The sequence below is a fragment of the Pelecanus crispus genome, chromosome Z, assembly GCF_030463565.1.
Source record: "Pelecanus crispus isolate bPelCri1 chromosome Z, bPelCri1.pri, whole genome shotgun sequence".
Classification (NCBI taxonomy): domain Eukaryota; kingdom Metazoa; phylum Chordata; class Aves; order Pelecaniformes; family Pelecanidae; genus Pelecanus; species Pelecanus crispus.
In genome coordinates this window covers 29,184,023-29,202,659 of record NC_134676.1, presented here as the reverse complement: position 1 = coordinate 29,202,659, position 18,637 = coordinate 29,184,023, and the positions used below count along the sequence as shown (strand labels likewise).

Below are 18,637 nucleotides of genomic sequence, written 5' to 3'. Positions count from 1 at the left end.
AAAACATTTATGCAGCATACAGAGGTCATTCAGGAAAGTAAATGTCTCGGCATGTAAAATATTTTATTACCATTAAATACATCAGCTGCATTTCCGCATTGTGTTTTGCTCGGTTCCAGTTACCCTCCCTGGACTAAACAGAAGTCCAGGAAGACCAATGGGAGTGCCTAAGTGTATTTTAGTTGAACGTATAAGTCAAAAAAGCCAGAATCGATCAATTTAGACAAAAGATGCACAAATGGAGATATCACAGCAGTAAGCAAAATTTACCATTTCACATAAAGTAGACCAAAGGAATAATTGCTAAAATCAAAAGGCGAGAAATTTTAAAGCCAGTGTCAAACATACAGCTCTCTTTAAATGTAAACTGCTGTTTGCCCGTGGAGCGCTGCCTTTCGTATACATCTGAAATTAAGACTTCAGTTCCGGTTGGTGTTAAATACATCCGATGAGCAAGAGAGTGCACTTGGGTAGGGAAAATTGCTGCATAGAGGGGAAATCTTTTGTGTTGGAGAAGTTGGGAAGAAATTTCCTAAGTGAATAATTTATCCAACAAACGTGCTCCGTCCTTTCTTTTTCTCTCAAACTGAGGCCACGATGGGAGGCAGGCGAATGCCCTGGATGGTGTGCAGGTGGGAAGGTGTACGTCACTGCTTGCATTCCCGTATGCCCAGGGGATTTATCAGTGCAATTTGAACCTGACATTCCAGGGAGTGGAGATATTTTGAAGTGGATGCTTAAAGCATGGAATTATATCCTCTCTGTATTTTCAGTCATCCATTGTCTGTTGCAATTCCCTGGGGCTGTTAATTATATATATAAATCAAACAAAGTCTATGGGAGTGTCTAATATTTAAAGTGAAAGTCTGAGGCTTCCAGCGTCTGGGGCGAATTATTCTTTCAGGCCTAACAAAGCTGGCAGAACTTCAGTTAAGGGAAGGGCAGAACAATGATGTGTTTCAACTGTGTTTTATGTAATTTGTGCACTTTATGAAGTGCTTGTATAATAATTATTTTATCCCTGAAAACCTGATAGATATTTTTCTAATGGGTTTTGAATTAAATTTGCATTTGAATTGCATTATTTTCTTTCAACAAATACGTTGTTATCTCTAACTGAAATGTGCATTGAGGAATCACTTGAAACATAATACAGAAGTAGCACTGCAGACCTCAGCAGCCTGAAAAATAATTGAAGTGAAGTAAGGAATGTTAACAAGCTCAAATGTCATCATCTTCCAAAAACTGACATTTAAGCTGATCCACATTCCCTCTTCTCCTTTATGTGGAATACAAAAACACATACATTGTGGAGTAACTAAAAGAAATGTTTGGTGGAGTTGGTTAAGAAACAGTGGACATGTTATTTTTGTATTGGCTCTTGTATAGCCGCATTTGAGCCTGTTTAAAAAAAATGTAGTTTGTGTAGTGTAAAGATGTTGGGGGAAGGGATAATGAGTTCCTACTGAATACTAATTGCCTACGAGTTGTTCAGGGAGACTGTGTAAGAATGGAGGATTTGTTGTAAATTAGTCACTAGCTGTATTGTGCATTGCTGTGAGGTTAGACCAGAGCTGTAAAGGTGCCAGCTCTACAAAATCCTTATGATTCACTAACTTGGTGACCGTGTGAAGGCGAAAATACTATTCAGACTAAATATTATTGGAAAGAGACCTCCTCTAATGACAGTGTAATCTTTCTTTATAACACTTAAGCTTTAAGCTCATTTGAGCTAGAAAGATGGGAGCGGCAGATTTTGAGTGGGTTATCACTGCTTTTCCAGCTGCAACATCCTGAGGTCTGCCAAAGTTGTAAACACTGAGAGGAGGGGTATTGCTCTGCAGTAATACAGGGTCCAGCAGATTCATTAGTGCTTTTAGCTTACTGTTAATCTTCAGCTTCTTTAATTCAGTATTTTGCCTGTCCTTAATTTAAGAGTCCTTGTAAACCCCACTTTTAACATGGAAACAAAGCTTTGAAAAAGCTTGCAATGCTTTGTTTACTTTTGAGATGTATTTTCTCATTCCTTACTCTGCTCCTATTGTTTTCATTTACATCAGAATGGAAAGGTGAGTTAATGATTCACTGGCACACAGTGACCTTTCAAATAGCTCTGGACCACGATGCAACAGCTCCACTCGAAGCTCTCATACTTTAACCTCCTTGCTTCTGCCTTAATATTTGAAGCCTGATCTGTCTACATGCCTGGACGCCTGAAGAGAGCAAACATTTACAGCTTCTCCCTCCCCTGTGTTTAGTGGGCAATTTGATCCTTCTTTGTCCATTCCCTTATTTTACATCAGTCTTAGACTTGACTTGCTATTGAGAACAACAAAGTGCAACTTTGGGAATCTGCTCTCAGTTTATTTAGCACAAAAATGGACTCAGACTCTGATTCACCTTTTAATTACTCTTGGCCTTCCTTACCTAAAATGAGGATTCGAAGAAGGGCATCCAGACCAGGTAGAAAAAACTGTCTTCTTTTAAATGACTCCTGCTTAATAGCTCTGCCTCTTTTTCACTGTCTGGTTGTGTGCAGGTGGCTACAAACAGCTCCCTGAGGTAGATTTTCTTTCTAGCAAAAGTCTACCTCACTGTTAGTTTTGCTTTTGTAGATAATGGTATTGGAATTTGTTACGTAAGAAGAAAGTGTTTTCTCCAAGTTATGTTCTGTTCTTTGAAATTGTTTTTATTTCTTTCCTCTCTTAGGGTTTTTTTTTTTCTTCTGGTTGCATGTGTAGCTCTCACTGAGCAGCTCTGACACCGTGGGAGCTGCATGGCACGGCAGCGGCTGCAGAAAGCTCTGCTGGTTACAGTTGTTTTCATTTAGGGAGATTTTGGTAGTTCAAATATGTCTCAACAGCTAACAGGATTTTTTTATTTTTTTTAAATTACGAACAAAAATCTTACCAGAATGAGGAGGGAAATCTTTTGCTTTCTGTAAAAGAAAGCAAAAGGATCAGTTACTCTCTTTGGTGGCAGGGTCAGTTACTGCCTTTGCACAGTTAGACATTGTTGTCCTTTGTGGAAAAGTCTTTGGGAGGTAAGCATTATAAATGTTGTCAGTATGATAAAGGGGTTTGTAAAGAGGTTGAAAGGCACTGACCAGCAAGTTTATGTTAGGAAGAATTATCATTGAAAGCTTTACTGAGGAGAGATAAATTTTTACTACATTTAAAAGCAAACAAATGAAGAGAAAGAATGGCAAAAAATGTAATTTGTGCTTCCTTCCATAAAATTGCTTTTTTGTGTTTCAGAAAGGGAAAAAAACAAACAAGAGAAGTAAGATCCATCAGTGTCATTAAAGTCAATGAGCCAGGAGAATCATGTTTACACAGACTGAGACTTTGACCTAGTTTTGTAGTGAAAAATGTGTATCAAATGCACATTTTAATGTGCAGAACACTTTCTGAACTTTTTACTTTTATTCATGGGGAAATCCAGTATTTCCAAAGTGCATAGGAGTTTCTGCAATGTGTATGAATGCACATGCAATTTGCAGAGAATATGAAATGGGTTGCAAGCTGCATGGTGTGTGTTCTTTCCATCTCTCATGAGGACTATTTTTATATGTAAATGCTGTAGCTGCACACCCATCCTCCGTGACACTTTTGTTGTTACTTATTTTACCTTTAGACAGCTTTTTTTTTAAAAGTCAGCTGTTGTCAAGCTCTGCATACACATCCGGTGTTTGCATGTTACAGTATTGCATCTTGTTTCCCATCCCTGTTAATAGTATACCAACACATGCGGCTTTTATGCACAGCTGATATGTGGCGTTGTTTGAGCAAGAAGTTGCGCTTGGATACATGTGCATGTTTTAGTGGTAAAGTCCAAGGGTTCACTTGTGCTTGGGGAATTGAAATTCTGGCTGCCCATGGGGTGGGAGAAGTGCCTCTGCAAAGGAACAACAGGCTCATGATCTATGCTCATGGTCTTTCTTTTTTTTCTGGTAGTATCTGAACATGGCCAGTTGATCCTGGCATGCAGGTGTGGGGCATGTACCTCGCAGCTGCATTTCCCTCATGCAGGAGTTCAGGTCTCAATGAACAAGAGACCTGTAGTGCCCTGAAGGTCATGAAGTCATTGTTGTGTACCTGCGCTGGGTGCTCCAGCTGATCTGGGCAGTGAAATGTCAGCCACCTTCTTTCCCCTCCAAACCAGCAGGCTGTTGCTTTCTTTGTCTGGGGTTGCTCTCCTGGGAGGCAGGGTAGCTGTGCAAACCTCCGGTGGGAGAGTCCAAAGTGGAAAGTCTCACACCCCACTTTTCACCATACACATCAGTGTTTTCAGATTTTAAGTTCCCTGCATGTCCCAAGGTGAGCTTTTGTCCCTGCTTGGGGACCTCTCAGACTGGGTGATGGAGTCCCTGCCCTCCCCCTGAACTCCTTGGGGCTGGCAGGAGCCAAGCACAGCCTGTGCACCTTTGGGGCCATGCGTTGCAGACTCCCTCCCTCCTGCTGAGGCTGTGTGTGCATGGCATAATTAACTGTTAATTGGGCTCAACAGAGAATGTGAACATGACTGTGTCTTAGTGATTGGGCTGGTGAGGGGGTCTAAGTTTTGTTCCTTGCTGCAAGACCCCTAATGGTATTTATTTTGTTATTTAATGTGAAATGGCCATAAGGCAGCTCTCTTCTCTGCTCCCCTTGCACTGCATAGTCCTACCTGTTCAGAGGCAGTGACTCTCAGAGACTTTTTGGAGACTTTAACAACCTTCAAGGGTGCTGAGAATATCTGTCTCTGAAAAGTCTATCCCACTGTTCTGGGAGGTGGGAGTTAGTGCCGAGTCCTCTCCGGCAGAGCTGTGAATCCCATGCTGGAAAGGGACAATTTCTCACATCACACGTTTGGGTGGCAAAGATTGAAGTCAAGGATTGACAAGTGCCTTTATCCTCAGTGTTTCTTAGTGGCTGCTTTTGGACCACATCTTGAACATGGTGGTATGATTTCTAGCATCCAGATGCCTGATCCTATCCACACAGTACATAGGAAAGGCAATGCTTTGGTTCCCACTCCATAGATTTAGAACAGTTACATGTTTGTCTTTAAGACAACAGCACCTTAAAGCCTACCTTGCTTTACCCTTCGTGTAATGCTATTCTTATGTACTTGCTTAATTTTGCTGTCATGAGTAGTTGCACTGTCTGAATGAAGCACTAAGACACCTGAATTAGGGATGTAGATTCCCCATTGAAACTGGTTGTATGGTCCACATCTACAGATGTGCATGTCACTTCAGTCAGCCCCTCGCCAGAAACGTGTGGATTTCTTTCTCTGAATTCAGGTGATCATTTCTGGATTTAGAGGAGTGTTTCTGCAGTCCTGCGTGACCCATGCACTTGGCTGTCTGCATGTTGTGGTTTAACCCCACCTGGCAAGTAAACACCACACAACCGCACGCTCACTCGCCCGTGGTGGGATGGGAGAGAGAAACGCAAAAGTAAAAATGAGAAAACTCATGGGTTGAGATAAAGACAGTTTAATAGGTAAAGCAAAAGCTGCTCACACAAGCAAAGCAAAACTAGGAATTCATTCACTACTTCCCATTGGCTGGCAGGTGTTCAGCCATCTCCAGGAAAGCAGGGCTCCATCACACGTAATGGCTACATGGGAAGACAAACGCTATCACTCTGAACATCTGCCCCTTCCTCCTTCTTCCCCCAGCTTTATATGCTGAGCATGATGTCATATGGTATGGAATATTCCTTTGGTTATTTGGTTGTATTGGTCCCAGCTGTGTCCCCTCCCAACTTCTTGTGCACCCCCAGCCTACTCACTGCTGGGGTGGTGTGAGAGGCAGAAAAGGCCTTGACTGTGTCAGCACTGCTCAGCAGTAACTAAACCATCCCTGTGTTATCAACACTCTTGCCAGCACAAATCCAGAACATAGCCCCGTACTAGCTGCTATGAAGAAACTTAGCTCTATTGCAGTCAAAACCAGCACACTGCATTTTTTGCTGACTTCATAGCTCTGTTACTTCCAGTTATACATTAACCCCTGCTCAGATTGCTGGGGGTAAATGTGATGAGCTGTCTGAAAACTATTCATTGTATCTAGAGAAGGGAATTTTTTATTTCTTTCCTGGCTCTCAGCTTGGTCTCATTCATGTATTTCACTTCTCTTTTGCTGTGTGCTCTCTCATAGAAGGATTTAAGTTTTGATTTTTGTGGAAAACCAGTAAGTGTTATGTTCTTGCCATTTTCCGATACAGGTCATTCAAGGCTATACATTTTCTTACGCCAACATAAAGCATGTTTTAAATTATTGCTGTGATGATCATGTGGTCTTTTTTAAAGTTAAAGTATTTTTATAAGCTTTTGCACCTGGTAAAATGTGCAGCCTTTGCTGTATAATTTCAATGACAACATGGCAGAAGATGTAGAGAACTTGTGCGTAGTTATTCATTGGTCAAGGTCTTTTATCCATGTTTGGAGATTATCCTTCCCAGCACTATGGCTTTTGTTCACCTACATCTAAATAACACATACATCTTTTTCAACAGTTTACCAGGCAGGTGGCGGAGAGCCACAGGCTCTGCTAAAGGAGACATGTTTATTTTATTCTTTTTCTGTGGCCATGGCACAGTATACAGCCAGAGAGCATTCAGCTCTGGCAGGAGGATCAGCTTGGTCAGGTGTGCTTGTTGGGTTGTTTCAGTACCAGAGCAACTCAGCTGTGTTGTACTAGGGTCATTTTTACCTTAGTGAGCATCTTCAAGTCCATTACCAACACCTTTCAGAGCTAAAACGCTTTGGGACACCTTCACTCTCCCAAGAAGTGCCGGTTTGCCTTGGCAGTCTTTTCTGCCTTTGCCTAAGCTGTGCTGAAGTTTTGCATCTGCAGTGAGAGTAAGCATTTTGCATGGGTAGGGGATATTTTCGAGACACTTTGTTTGAAAATGCATTTCATTGATACTTCTCATCTTTCAGGCCAGGGACAGCCTTGCTCCATATTACTACTGGTACCCAGTACAGCGAGCTATTACCTGCTGCCACGTTAACCGGAGGAAGGTCTGCTGATGGTCCCCCATAAGACTGAGATGACTTGTAGCCAGTGAGGCAGGTTGGAGGCAATTAGTGGGGCTTTAGGAATGCAGTATGTGATGTGGATGTTTGCGACATTTTTGTCACTTTTTAAACTATGCAGGCCTGTCCAGTGGAAATAAGTTACTAGCACAGTCAATGTGTAATTAATAATGCTCTCCCCTGCATTCAGCAAAGTCTTGAAATACTTCTGTTGTTACAAATCTAGTTTGATGTAGTTGTCCCTTCACACATGTTTGAAATAGGGGGGAGGAGTGGGAGTAGGGAGGTACAGTGGGCTCATATTGCAACACGAAGCCCAACATTACGTGCTACCTTTTGTCTGTTCATTTAAAACCCCAACAAATATTTATTTAGACATCTCATCTTTAATGACAGACTTGACTGGAGCATCACCAGAAAAACATACGGCATTTAGCAGAGATAATCAATAAAGATTTACTGATGGAAAGTACTGCAGATAACATAATCTGATATATCTTGTTGTATTTGCAGCAGCTTTCTTCAGAAGTTGTTACTTAGGTCGTTACTCTCTTACAGAATTCTAAAATAATGTAAAATGTGGTATTAGAAGTTGCTATATAAATATGTAAGGTGAAGTAATTAAAAGGTGAAGTAATAGGGGGATTTTGTTGTTTCTGGCTCGGGACGTGTAATTCATAGTGCAGTCCATTAACTGTCTGTAGAGACCTCAGCAGTGGGGACCATTGCTGAAGTCAAGAACCTGTCTCCATAGGCTTGGGTTTATGCTGTGATTTAGGAATCCCTAATGCCTGGGCTGTTTTTCAGGGGTATGTATTAAACCTTTGCAGCCTAGCCCTGGAGCTAGTTGCCCTTGCCAGTTGTACCCAGTGGGTACAAGAGAGAGTGTGTGCTGGGGAAGGTAATAAGCATACAGGAAGCAATGGAGAGCCTGACTTTTTTTTTTCTTCCTGGTTGTTGGTTTAAGACCAGCCATTGGAAAGCTTTATTTGCCACAAGAAAGTACTGCCAGTTTTGCCAAATCACATTTCCATATGATTTTAGCTGCCGAAGTCTGATGAACTGCTGTAGAAAACAATGCTTTTATACTATTTATAAACAAAGGCTTTGGGATCTTGGCAGGCATAAGGAAATGGTTTGTAGCTTTAGCAGTTCTCAAGAAGGCAGTCACTAAAATCATGTTAAAATTCTTGCAGGAGGAAGAAGCAAAATGAGAAGTGTAAGGATGTTTTCATCATATGAGATCCCACAAGGCCTGCCAGGACTAGAAACCAAATAATTCATAGTGTGCCATTTCTAAGTAGAAATTTCCAGTTTTCTCTAAGTATAGAGCCTACTGTTCTTGGGCTTTACAAGATAGCATCTTAAAATTAAATAAAAGCTGTGGTGTAGCATTGCAGTTTTGGCAGTGGTCCGGGACTTTTTTTTTCCCCCAAAGGAACAAATGCCCTAGGCCTAGACCTTGACAAGTGTAGTTTCTAATCCATTGCCATTTCTTCATTATAACTTTTCTTGCAATCTGATGGCCATAGGCATCTTGGATGGGGCTTTGAGCAACCTGATCTAGTGAAGGATGTCCCTGCCCATGGCAGGGGGGTTGGACTAGATGATCTTTAAAGTTCCCTTCCAACCCAAACCATGCTGTATGATTCTGTCATCTTCCAAAAGCAGCTATATTACTTTAGGAATATAGCCTGGGGAAGGTCTTTAGTGGTACCTTTTCCTTTCCACCTTTGCAGAAAATAAATTTCTGATACAGACTAAGAAGGATTTTTTGCATAATTTTCAATAATAGCCAAACTGGAATTAAATTTATTGAGAGTTTTGATTCCAGATATTTTGCTGGGTATGATACGTTATCACATTCTTGTGCTAGTCTATCTCAGTTCACTTCCGATGCCAATGCTTGACTTACAGCATCTTAAAATACGGAAAATTACATTACAACCGTGATTCATTCTTTTTATCCTGTTTTCACACAGTCTAGAACAAGACTGGTTTCCACTTTGTCAAATTTTGCTCCTTTTACAATCAGAAGATAGTATGAGGTCTTGAATATTAGTTCAAATGCTGGATTTGTGCATGCGCTTCATACTTACAAGCAGCTTTAAGAGAAGTGGGCCTGCAGGACAGGCTGACAGTGTTTCTGTAGCTCTTGGTTAGGTTTTCTGCTGCTCAAAGCCATGAAATAAAGAGTCAGCACATGCAGCTTTTTATAGTGTTTGCAGTCATGAACACACTGTTGAAAACTAAACTCTGAACTTCTGTTAATGATTTCTGGTGAAACTCATAATTTCTCATTTCAGTACCAAAAGCAGATCAGATTGTCTTCATCCCAAACATCTTGTTCATGGGTCAAATCTTGATTGATAGCTGTCACCCTGTGAAGGCATTATCAGTGGTATTTTATTTATATCCCTCTTAAAATTTGTTGCTGTTTGTTTTAAGAACAGTACTCTGCTTTATTGGTTTAAGATTAAGTGTTTATGTTGCTCCCAGTAGGTAGAGTGCTTTAGAAGAGTCATTATTTGACTGCAATTGAACAGTATTCCATTCATATAATGTATCAGATGTTAGGTATTCAATGTATAGGCCAGAATCATGCATATTTCATCCCAGCCCATAAATCTTGTCCTATGTACTTCTGCAACTACAGATCTCTACAAAGTTCTAGCTTAGGTGGAAAATAGAAGGTTTTACTAACCAAGGTACAGGAGCACTTCTTTTTAAGTTATATAAATGATTCTGTGGTACCTTGTCAACTATAGCCTTCTTGGAACATACAGCAGCTGTTAGGTAGTTACAAAATGGGCAGATTTTTGAGTGGCCACACAAATATTACTCAAAATGTAATCCTGAGATTTGGTGCTTAATGTTTAACTTCACCATTTTTGTGACAGTATATGTACATGAGAAGAAAATAGTTTGAGATTTAATGGCATATTTTCCAAAATTTCTGTTTTTCCAGATCAGAGACACTCTACTCTTGATGTTCTCAGGAAACTCAAGGCTCCACCTACTTTCTTTGCTGCAACCAGACTTTCTGCCATGCTGAGTGGAAGTGATGAAGTGTATGCAAACTGCATGGTAGTAGACCAAGTAAGCTTACGTTTGAACTTTCGGCAATTTTTTCATTGTCTTCTGTTAATGTAACTTATTTTTGCGATAGTAGGATCTTCTGGATCTGTCAGCAGTGGTGTGTGGCCACTTAGTAAAGCTCTAAAATAAAAACAGTAATACCTTACTCTTCTTAGCTGTATATTGTAACCCATTTATGAGGTCCCTTTTAACAGATTCAGTTGATGATAGGAATTACTCTCCCTAGCATGCAGGGAGAACTCTAAGGCAGCTCTCACTGTCTTTTCTGTGTGTTTGTGAGCTAGGTGGTACATGCTTCTTTCTAAGAAACGTTAACACAATGTAACTTGCTGATGTGCACTTCAGATTTTCTGAATTCTATGTATATTCACAAAAGAGACAAATTTGCTGCTGCTGACTAATTTCAGAAGTTAATTATAAGCTCATAGCTAAGCTTATAGGCTCAACAAAAATGAGATATTGCTGAAGAGGTGAAGTCGGTGTCCTACAACTGGCATGGAGCATTCTGATACTGGCGATCCTGACTTAGTATTCATGTTTCTGATTTATTTGTCACCAGCACTGGAGATGAACCAGAGTGTCCAGACCAAATTATACTTTACATCACCATGTTACACCTGAAATCCCTCCCCCATGGTCACACTCAGATATCATAACTTGGGGGGGGGGGGCTAGTCCAAGTTTTGCGTATAGCGGTTGTATGCAGTTAAACAACCGCCAAATTCTGGTGGCATGTAGTTACATTTCAGTGATGGTTGAAGTGATTTACTTATTTTTAACCTGCTGTGGGCTCTCCCTGGAGTGAAATTTGGAACACAGGAGTAAGAAACGATCAGATCGTGATGTTAGAAGATGGCCGAGATGTTGCAAGTGTGATTTTGTTGACCACCTCCCCCACTAACCCCCTCCCCGCCCCCCCTTTTTTTTTTCATTCCCTGAAACACTTCAGCCACTGCATTCACTGCAGATCCAGTTTGTTGTGACAGCTGAGATGGAAGTTTCAGTCAGAGGCCAGCGTGTTCAAAATGCATCTAAGGTTACTGAGAGATGCATGAAATAATGACCTAGGAGCAAGCAAATGGCAAGGGACTATATATGCAATCTGTGAATCTATATATGCATCTCTGTTACAGATGCAGATGTTACCTGAGTATATTGCTGCAACTTCAGCTTGGATTACTAACCTTTGTTCAATACATAGCCACATTCAACTTTGTTAAATTGCTGATTGGGGCCAAATTCTCCCTTAAGCACCACTCAGCAGGAGCTGGAGTGGCTGCTGGAGGAGGTCCCTCCGGTGCCCAGGGGAAATGCTGCCTGGGCAGGAATAACTTTGAAGGGAGGAACATTTTACCTTTGTGCGTTTCATCTGCACAATGCAACAGAAGTACTTCCAGACTTGCATGTGCCGTATCTTTGAATGCAAATACGGGCTGCTGTAAAAATTCCAGCAGTTCTTTCTGTCTTTTACTAAGAGAAACATCATTATGATGGGGATGAAAACACACCTCAAGTGGGGCTGGAGAGGAGGAAGTCAGCAATCTGAAAGACCAGGGCTTTGGAGACACTTGCAGTCCTTCCTTTCTTCTTGCTTTCATACAGGTGCTTTTTGGAGGTTGAGTGTTTTCCCTGGCCTTGTGACTTTTCAGTATTATTAAGCCTCTAAATAGATGACAGTAGCATCTAGCCAAAAGACTGACAAGAAACTGTATTTTCATATCTTCTGCAGAGTCAACAGGAGAATTCAACCTTAGCTGCACAAAGAATTATTTGTTACCAGGGTCTAAATCCTGATCCCTGTACCTGAGAAAACATAATTCCCAACTCCTTTCCTGTCTTTGTGCAAGAGGAGGGATGCTTCATGCCCATGATTACCTAATGGCAAAAAATAACGATTCCTTTCCATTCCTCCCCTGGAGAACCTCTGTTCCAGGTCATGTATATTTATCTCAAAGCTTAGGAAATTGGTGCTGGAAAATTAAAAGTGCATGATGTGTAGGCTGATTTTTCCAAATTAAATTGCACAATGTCTGAATTCTCCTCCATATGTCTCCCACGCTAATTTATTATGCATGTTTTTTGCTTGACTCAAGGATATTTTTTAATAAAAGCTATAAATATATGAATTGATACATTTAACAAAAGGTATAAACATGAGTGAGAAATCCATTAGACTTGCAAATACTGATTCATTGCTACTCTAATTATGGAAAAAAGTAATGCAAGGTCTAGAATATCTTGGCCATATAACTTGCCTTGAATTCATGTGCTGTAAAAAGTAATAGGAGGGAAAAAAAAAGGCAAAACATATAATCATAAACAAAATGGCAAACTAATCTGGTCCTTCTGGTCCTTGTTCCCTGACAATACATCTTGTTACTGCCTCTTACCAGCATTCATTTTTCTTCTGCAGGCTGGAGATTTAAAGACTAACTATGTTCATGGAGATGGTGTCAGCAGTGAAACATGTCTGAATCCCACCAACTCAACCCTGATGGCTAAGAGCTCTTCGTCTCCCTCCCTTGAGGAGAATGACCAATACATATATGTTCCAAATGAAGGAAATCAAAGGCCAATGAAGAATGGAGAAAACACAGGTTTAAGACATACTGTTACACCTTCAGATTCATGTGGAGAATATTCATACCTTCCATTCAAGACCCATGAATTAATTAAGGATCGGGGCCAACTTTACGCTGACATGAAAAAAAGAAGGTATGGAATTGACTTGATGATACAGCCAGAATAAGGATTATTTATGATAACATTTTATTTCAAAAGGTGAAGCAGAATCTGGAGTAATAAATACTATTACTGAGGTAAAACCACTGTTTTCAGTCATTGATATTTAAATTGTCTTAATGTTTTCATAAAATAGTTATGAAGATATTTTTACCAAATAAAAGGTGTCCTTCAAGTGAATTCATTTTTAATGCAAATTTATACTTTTATACCTTCTTTCTTGTATGTATTCTTTAAAAAAAAGAGAATCAGCTGTTCACTGTAAGTGTTTCCATTGTGGTGTTTTTGTCAGAAACCAGAATTCCACCCGAGTTTTCCTCAGTTATATTTTCTGTTAAGAAAAGAGTCCAAAATCTGTTGAACTCTCTGGAAATCTTTCCATTATTTGCACTGGCCTGTAGAAGGACCAACTCATTCCTGATTGCATACATTTTTTTACCTCAGAAGACACAGCACAGAGTACAGCTCGCATTTCTGATAGGTTCAGACTATTTTCTGCTCTTTTGCTGGTACACAAGGTTTGCTGCCAGCAGAGCCAGTTGACTGAGGACCCTCCTCCAGATGGCTTTAGGTTATGCTGGGAACTGGTTGACTTCAGGAATGCAGAGAGCTTTGAAGATGAAAATATAACTTTTGGTTTTAACAATTAGCAAATTTCCTTGATAAAAAGGCTTTATTGTTTCTCTGGATAGAATAGACGTGAAATCAGTTCCTTCTTGTACAGGAGGAAATTTGAGGTCTCCCAGCTTTCAAGAGTGTTTGGACTACTTGGAGGTAGGGCATCAGATCTATGTAAAAACAGTAAGGAAGCAGTAGTGTCTGTCTCTTGTCGATTAAAGTGGGCAATAACGTTTTCTCTACCTTAATTTTGAGTTTCTTATGCAACTATAAAGTCCCACTAGGAGGAACCTTTTAACACAGATAAGACACCAAATGTCAGACTTGGAGTTTTTGTTTCCCAAACCTTTTATTTTTGCTAGCTGCGGGGATAATAATGTAGATTACTATAGATAATCATCTTCTGCCTCTCTGTCATAAACATGTGAATGGAGCCCTCATAGTCCAGGAGGAAGCAGTTAATGACCTGCTATGCCACCTGGACGCTCACAAGTCTATGGGGCCGGATGGGATCCACCCGAGAGTACTGAGGGAGCTGGCAGAGGAGCTTGCCAAGCCACTTTCCATCATCTATCAACAGTCCTGGTTAACAGGGGAGGTCCCTGATGACTGGAGGCTTGCCAATGTGACGCCCATCTACAAGAAGGGCCGGAAGGAGGACCCGGGGAACTACAGGCCTGTCAGCCTGACCTCGGTGCCGGGGAAGATTATGGAGAGGTTCATCTTGAGCGAACTCCACAGGCACGTACAGGTCAACCAGGGGATCAGGCCCAGCCAGCATGGGTTCACAAAAGGCAGGTCCTGCTTGACCAACCTGATCTCCTTCTATGACCTGGTGACCCGCCTGGTAGATGATGGAAAGGCTGTGGATGTCATCTACCTCGACTTTAGCAAAGCTTTTGACACCGTCTCGCATAATATCCTCCTCGGGAAGCTGGCAGCTCACGGCTTAGACAGGCATACTCTTCGCTGGGTAAAGAACTGGTTGGGTGGCCGAGCCCAGAGAGTAGTGATAAATGGTGTTAAGTCCAGTTGGCGGCCGGTCACGAGCGGTGTTCCCCAGGGCTCTGTTTTAGGGCCAGTCCTGTTCAATATCTTTATCAATGATCTGGATGAGGGGATCGAGTGCACCCTCAGTAAGTTTGCAGACGACACCAAATTGGGTGGGAGTGTCGATCTGCTGGAGGGTAGGATGGCCCTGCAGAGGGACCTGGACAGACTGGATCGATGGGCCATGGCCAACTGTATGAGGTTCAACAAGGCCAAGTGCCGGGTCCTGCACTTCGGTCACAACAACCCCATGCAACGCTACAGGCTTGGGGAGGAGTGGCTGGAAAGCTGCCTGGCCGAAAAGGACCTGGGGGTGTTAGTAGATAGCCGGCTGAACATGAGCCAGCAGTGTGCCCAGGTGGCCAAGAAGGCCAACAGCATCCTGGCTTGTATCAGGAATGCTGTGGCCAGCAGGAGCAGGGAGGTGATTGTCCCCCTGTACTCGGCGCTGGTGAGGCCGCACCTGGAATACTGTGTCCAGTTTTGGGCCCCTCACTACAAGAAAGACATTGAGGTGCTGGAGCGTGTTCAGAGGCGGGCAACGAAGCTGGTGAAGGGTCTGGAGAACAAGTCTTATGAGGAGCGGCTGAGGGAACTGGGGTTGTTTAGCCTGGAAAAGAGGAGGCTGAGGGGAGACCTTATTGCTCTCTACAACTACCTGAAAGGAGGTTGTAGTGAGGTGGGTGTTGGTCTCTTCTCCCAAGTAGCTAGCGATAGGACAAGAGGAAATGGGCTCAAGCTGCGCCAGGGGAGGTTTAGGCTGGAAATTAGGAAAAATTTCTTTACGGAAAGGGTGGTCAGGCATTGGAACAGGCTGCCCAGAGAGGTGGTGGAGTCACCATCCCTGGAGGCGTTTAAAAAACGGGTAGATGTGGCACTTCGGGATATGGTTTAGTCTGGTCTACCCTTGATTAGTCTAGAGTGGGCTTGGTAGTGTAGGTTAATGGTTGGACTAGATGATCTTAAAGGTCTTTTCCAACCTAGATGATTCTATGATTCTATGATTCTATGTTTCTCCTATACATTTTTAGATATTCCCACCTTTTTTAAGACCTAGGTCAGGTACCTATATATGAGCTTGATGAGCATATATGAATTTTCAGAGAGATGTGATTGACCTTAATACATCAACTGTAAGTGGTCCAAATATTACACATAAAATAAGACTTATCAGTATGTAATTCTAGCAGCACCTTCCTTGAAGTACCTGAGGTGATGTGGCAAGTTACTTAGCAGATCTTTAAACCAACTTCTTATGTCAGAAAAATTTCCCTGGTACGTTACCCGCAGTAAGACACGTATGCTTGTCTGTTGACATAGACATGTATTGCTTTTCCAATTTTAAAATGTGACAGTAACTAATAATGCTATTAAATAACTTGTTTCTGAGATGTCACATGGGCTATTACTAGGAAACATTGTGAAAAATGGTCTCCAGAAGTGTAATAAGGAAGTAGTTTTGGACAGTATTGATAGATTTGCCCTTCAACAAAGTGAACTGTAGTGGTGTGTGAAGGAATTGTTGTGCTCTTATTCCTGGTAGGAAATCTGGCTATTTAGAAATACCACACATAATTTAAAGTTTTATGTTGTAAGGCTGGAATGTTATTGCAAGCAGTCAACCGTTCCTTCCAGTCACTCTGATGAAGAGATCATGAACTTGCTCTTGCAGGTAATGGGACCCATCCTGGGAAGCCCTGGTACTGCTGAGAAACCTTACTTCACTCTCCTACTCAGGAACACTTGCCAATCAAATAGTCTCTAGGTGTTTAAAGTATTGATTTAGCCAGAGATTTTTCAGTCTGTTTATAGTCCTATATGTTTTGAAGTTTATATCTTTTTGAAATTAATCTCATAAACTGTCTCAGACCCTCCTTCATCTCCTGTTAGTTTTCTCTTCCATCCTCCATCAAGTCACAGATGTAGAAAAAAAGATGTCTGTGAATAGCTACATCATATCTTTGAAATACACGCATGCACAAAATATCCATATATACCCACGTATCTTAATACTGAAGTCTGAGCTAGTTGTCTCAGTTCTTCTTATCTCCTATATAGAGAGACAGATATGTGTATGGAATAAAACATGTCATTTTAAGGGAGATGCTGAACATGGGTCTGAAAATCATCCTCCAGAGCTGGCTGTGTGATTGTGAGCAATGCAGACGTCTGTAATGCAGATCCACAAGGTTGGGTCAGACAAGTCCTGTACAGAGTGACTGAACCTTGACCAGGTGACTGCCAACCTGAGAGGGGACTCAGAGGTGACTTACCTGACGTAATCATGGCGTTTGAGTTGTCATTGATCAGAGTATACAGCAGTATCTTTGCTTCTTGCGTTAAGGTTGAGGTGGATTGTTACTAGAATTTGTGGGAATTAAAGACTTTGTTGTCTGCTTCAGTTCAAGTCTCGATGACCTTGAAGTAGATGGTGGAAGTGGAGGTGTTTCGGACAGATCCCATGTTCACTGTCCTCCCCTTGGCTCTTCAGACACCATGGCTTGTAGCAGAGACGGATTAGACTTATCTACCAGTCTGCAGCCCAAGGTATTTGATACTATCTTGTTTTGTATTGTTTTCCTGCTAAGTAAATCACTGAAAACATGTGAGAAACATCTGAACCTGAAGGGGAAAAATGAGTTCCCAGTTGGCAGTGCTAGTCCCTCTGGAGAGCAGCACGTACATGGGGCTCCCTGGTTGTGGCTGGGCTCAGCAGCAGCCACGGGAAGGGTACATCAGAGATTCACTTCAGCTTTGAAAAAAGCATCATTTAACAGAAATGTTTGAAAGGAAGTATCTCAGGTTCAGTGAATCAGCGTTTTCTAACCAAAATATGTTTAGTGAGGAAATGTTTAACCAGCTGTAGTTATGTGAAAAGGTAACAGCTTCGTAAAGTACAAAACCAGCCTGCTGCCTGTTTTAAAACAATTGCTAGACTCAGGGAAATTCAGCTGGGTTTTATGCACTGATCAGTGCAAATCTCTTCATTATGGTTTTCTGAAGTATCCTGGCTACATTAATTTTCATTAGACCATGGTGCCATTTCTGAGATCTTCAGACACATACATAGAGTTATTTTTTGTTCGTAGGGATTCTTTATGTTTCTATTGGACAGACTTTTTGCCACTGTAAAGCGTTATCTGACCTTCAGCAAATGATTACACGAAGGGAGAAAAAGAGTCCAGCACAAACACTGAATTCTGTTAGGGCTACTTTTAAAAACAGTAAGGTAAGCAGCTTAGGAGTAGGCTCTGTTGAAATGTAAATAATGTATCAAAAGTCAGGGAGTTTCCTTTCAAGCCTTATCATTGACATATTTGGGGATTGGAAAATCTTTTCATGCACAACAAAAAAAAATGCAGAAAGAAAAGAGAAAGAGGCTAACTCCTTTCTTTGGAAACTCTGGCATCAATAATTACCAAAGCAGGGTGTTAGTCTACATGAAATGTTCTTGAGGTATTAAAGTGCTAAGATTAATGGCTCCCTTGGTAAAAGAAGATAGCTTGGTCATCAGATACAGTGGCCAACAACACTATTTGCATGGCACTTGCCACCAAACTGGAGAATTATTTAAGCTTTCTCTTAGTCTCTGAGTCTAATTTGCACCCACAAATTATTTCCTGCGATACAGAGAAATTTATCATGGTGGAAGTATTACAGACTTCATAAGAATTCAAATGAAGTTGTCAAAAATTGTGCTTCAACTTAAAGCTTTAATGAATCCAAGAAAACGTATGCGTGTGGTCAGACATCTTTCTTTCAGAAATTCTGTTACATTTATTTTGTTTCTATTGCTGACTCATTTCAAAATTACACAAGTTTTAATTTGCTGCAATTTCTTGTAGGAATGCACAGTGTCTGGGATTCGGTCCCGCTCCTATTCCTGCTCCTCGCCCAAAGGTTTATTAGGAAGGCCTCGCATACCTCGGGACTTTGCAGTTGGGGATTTGAATGAAGGTCAGTGCTCTGGCTTTGCACCTGCACAGCCTCATCCCATGCCTGCCTGCTTCAGGCCCAGTGCTGATGGCTTTACTCAGGCCTGTCCTGTACACAGACCTCGCTAATGTATGTGAAAGCAGGGTTTGGTTGCCTTTGGGTA

At 41.5% G+C, this 18,637-nt stretch overlaps 1 protein-coding gene across 1 annotated transcript in view; it reads left to right on the top strand.

Moving 5' to 3' along the window:
* The first annotated feature begins 2,378 nt into the window (after positions 1–2,378).
* ARHGEF28 (Rho guanine nucleotide exchange factor 28) overlaps positions 2,379–18,637 on the top strand; it is a 62,370-nt gene continuing 46,111 nt past the window's right edge. Inside the window, exons 1-5 of the mRNA XM_075726134.1 lie at positions 2,379–2,463; positions 9,998–10,128; positions 12,542–12,843; positions 16,941–17,085; positions 18,384–18,495. Of these exons, the coding sequence (XP_075582249.1) occupies positions 2,379–2,463; positions 9,998–10,128; positions 12,542–12,843; positions 16,941–17,085; positions 18,384–18,495 (775 nt within the window). The remainder of the gene's footprint in view (positions 2,464–9,997; positions 10,129–12,541; positions 12,844–16,940; positions 17,086–18,383; positions 18,496–18,637) is intronic.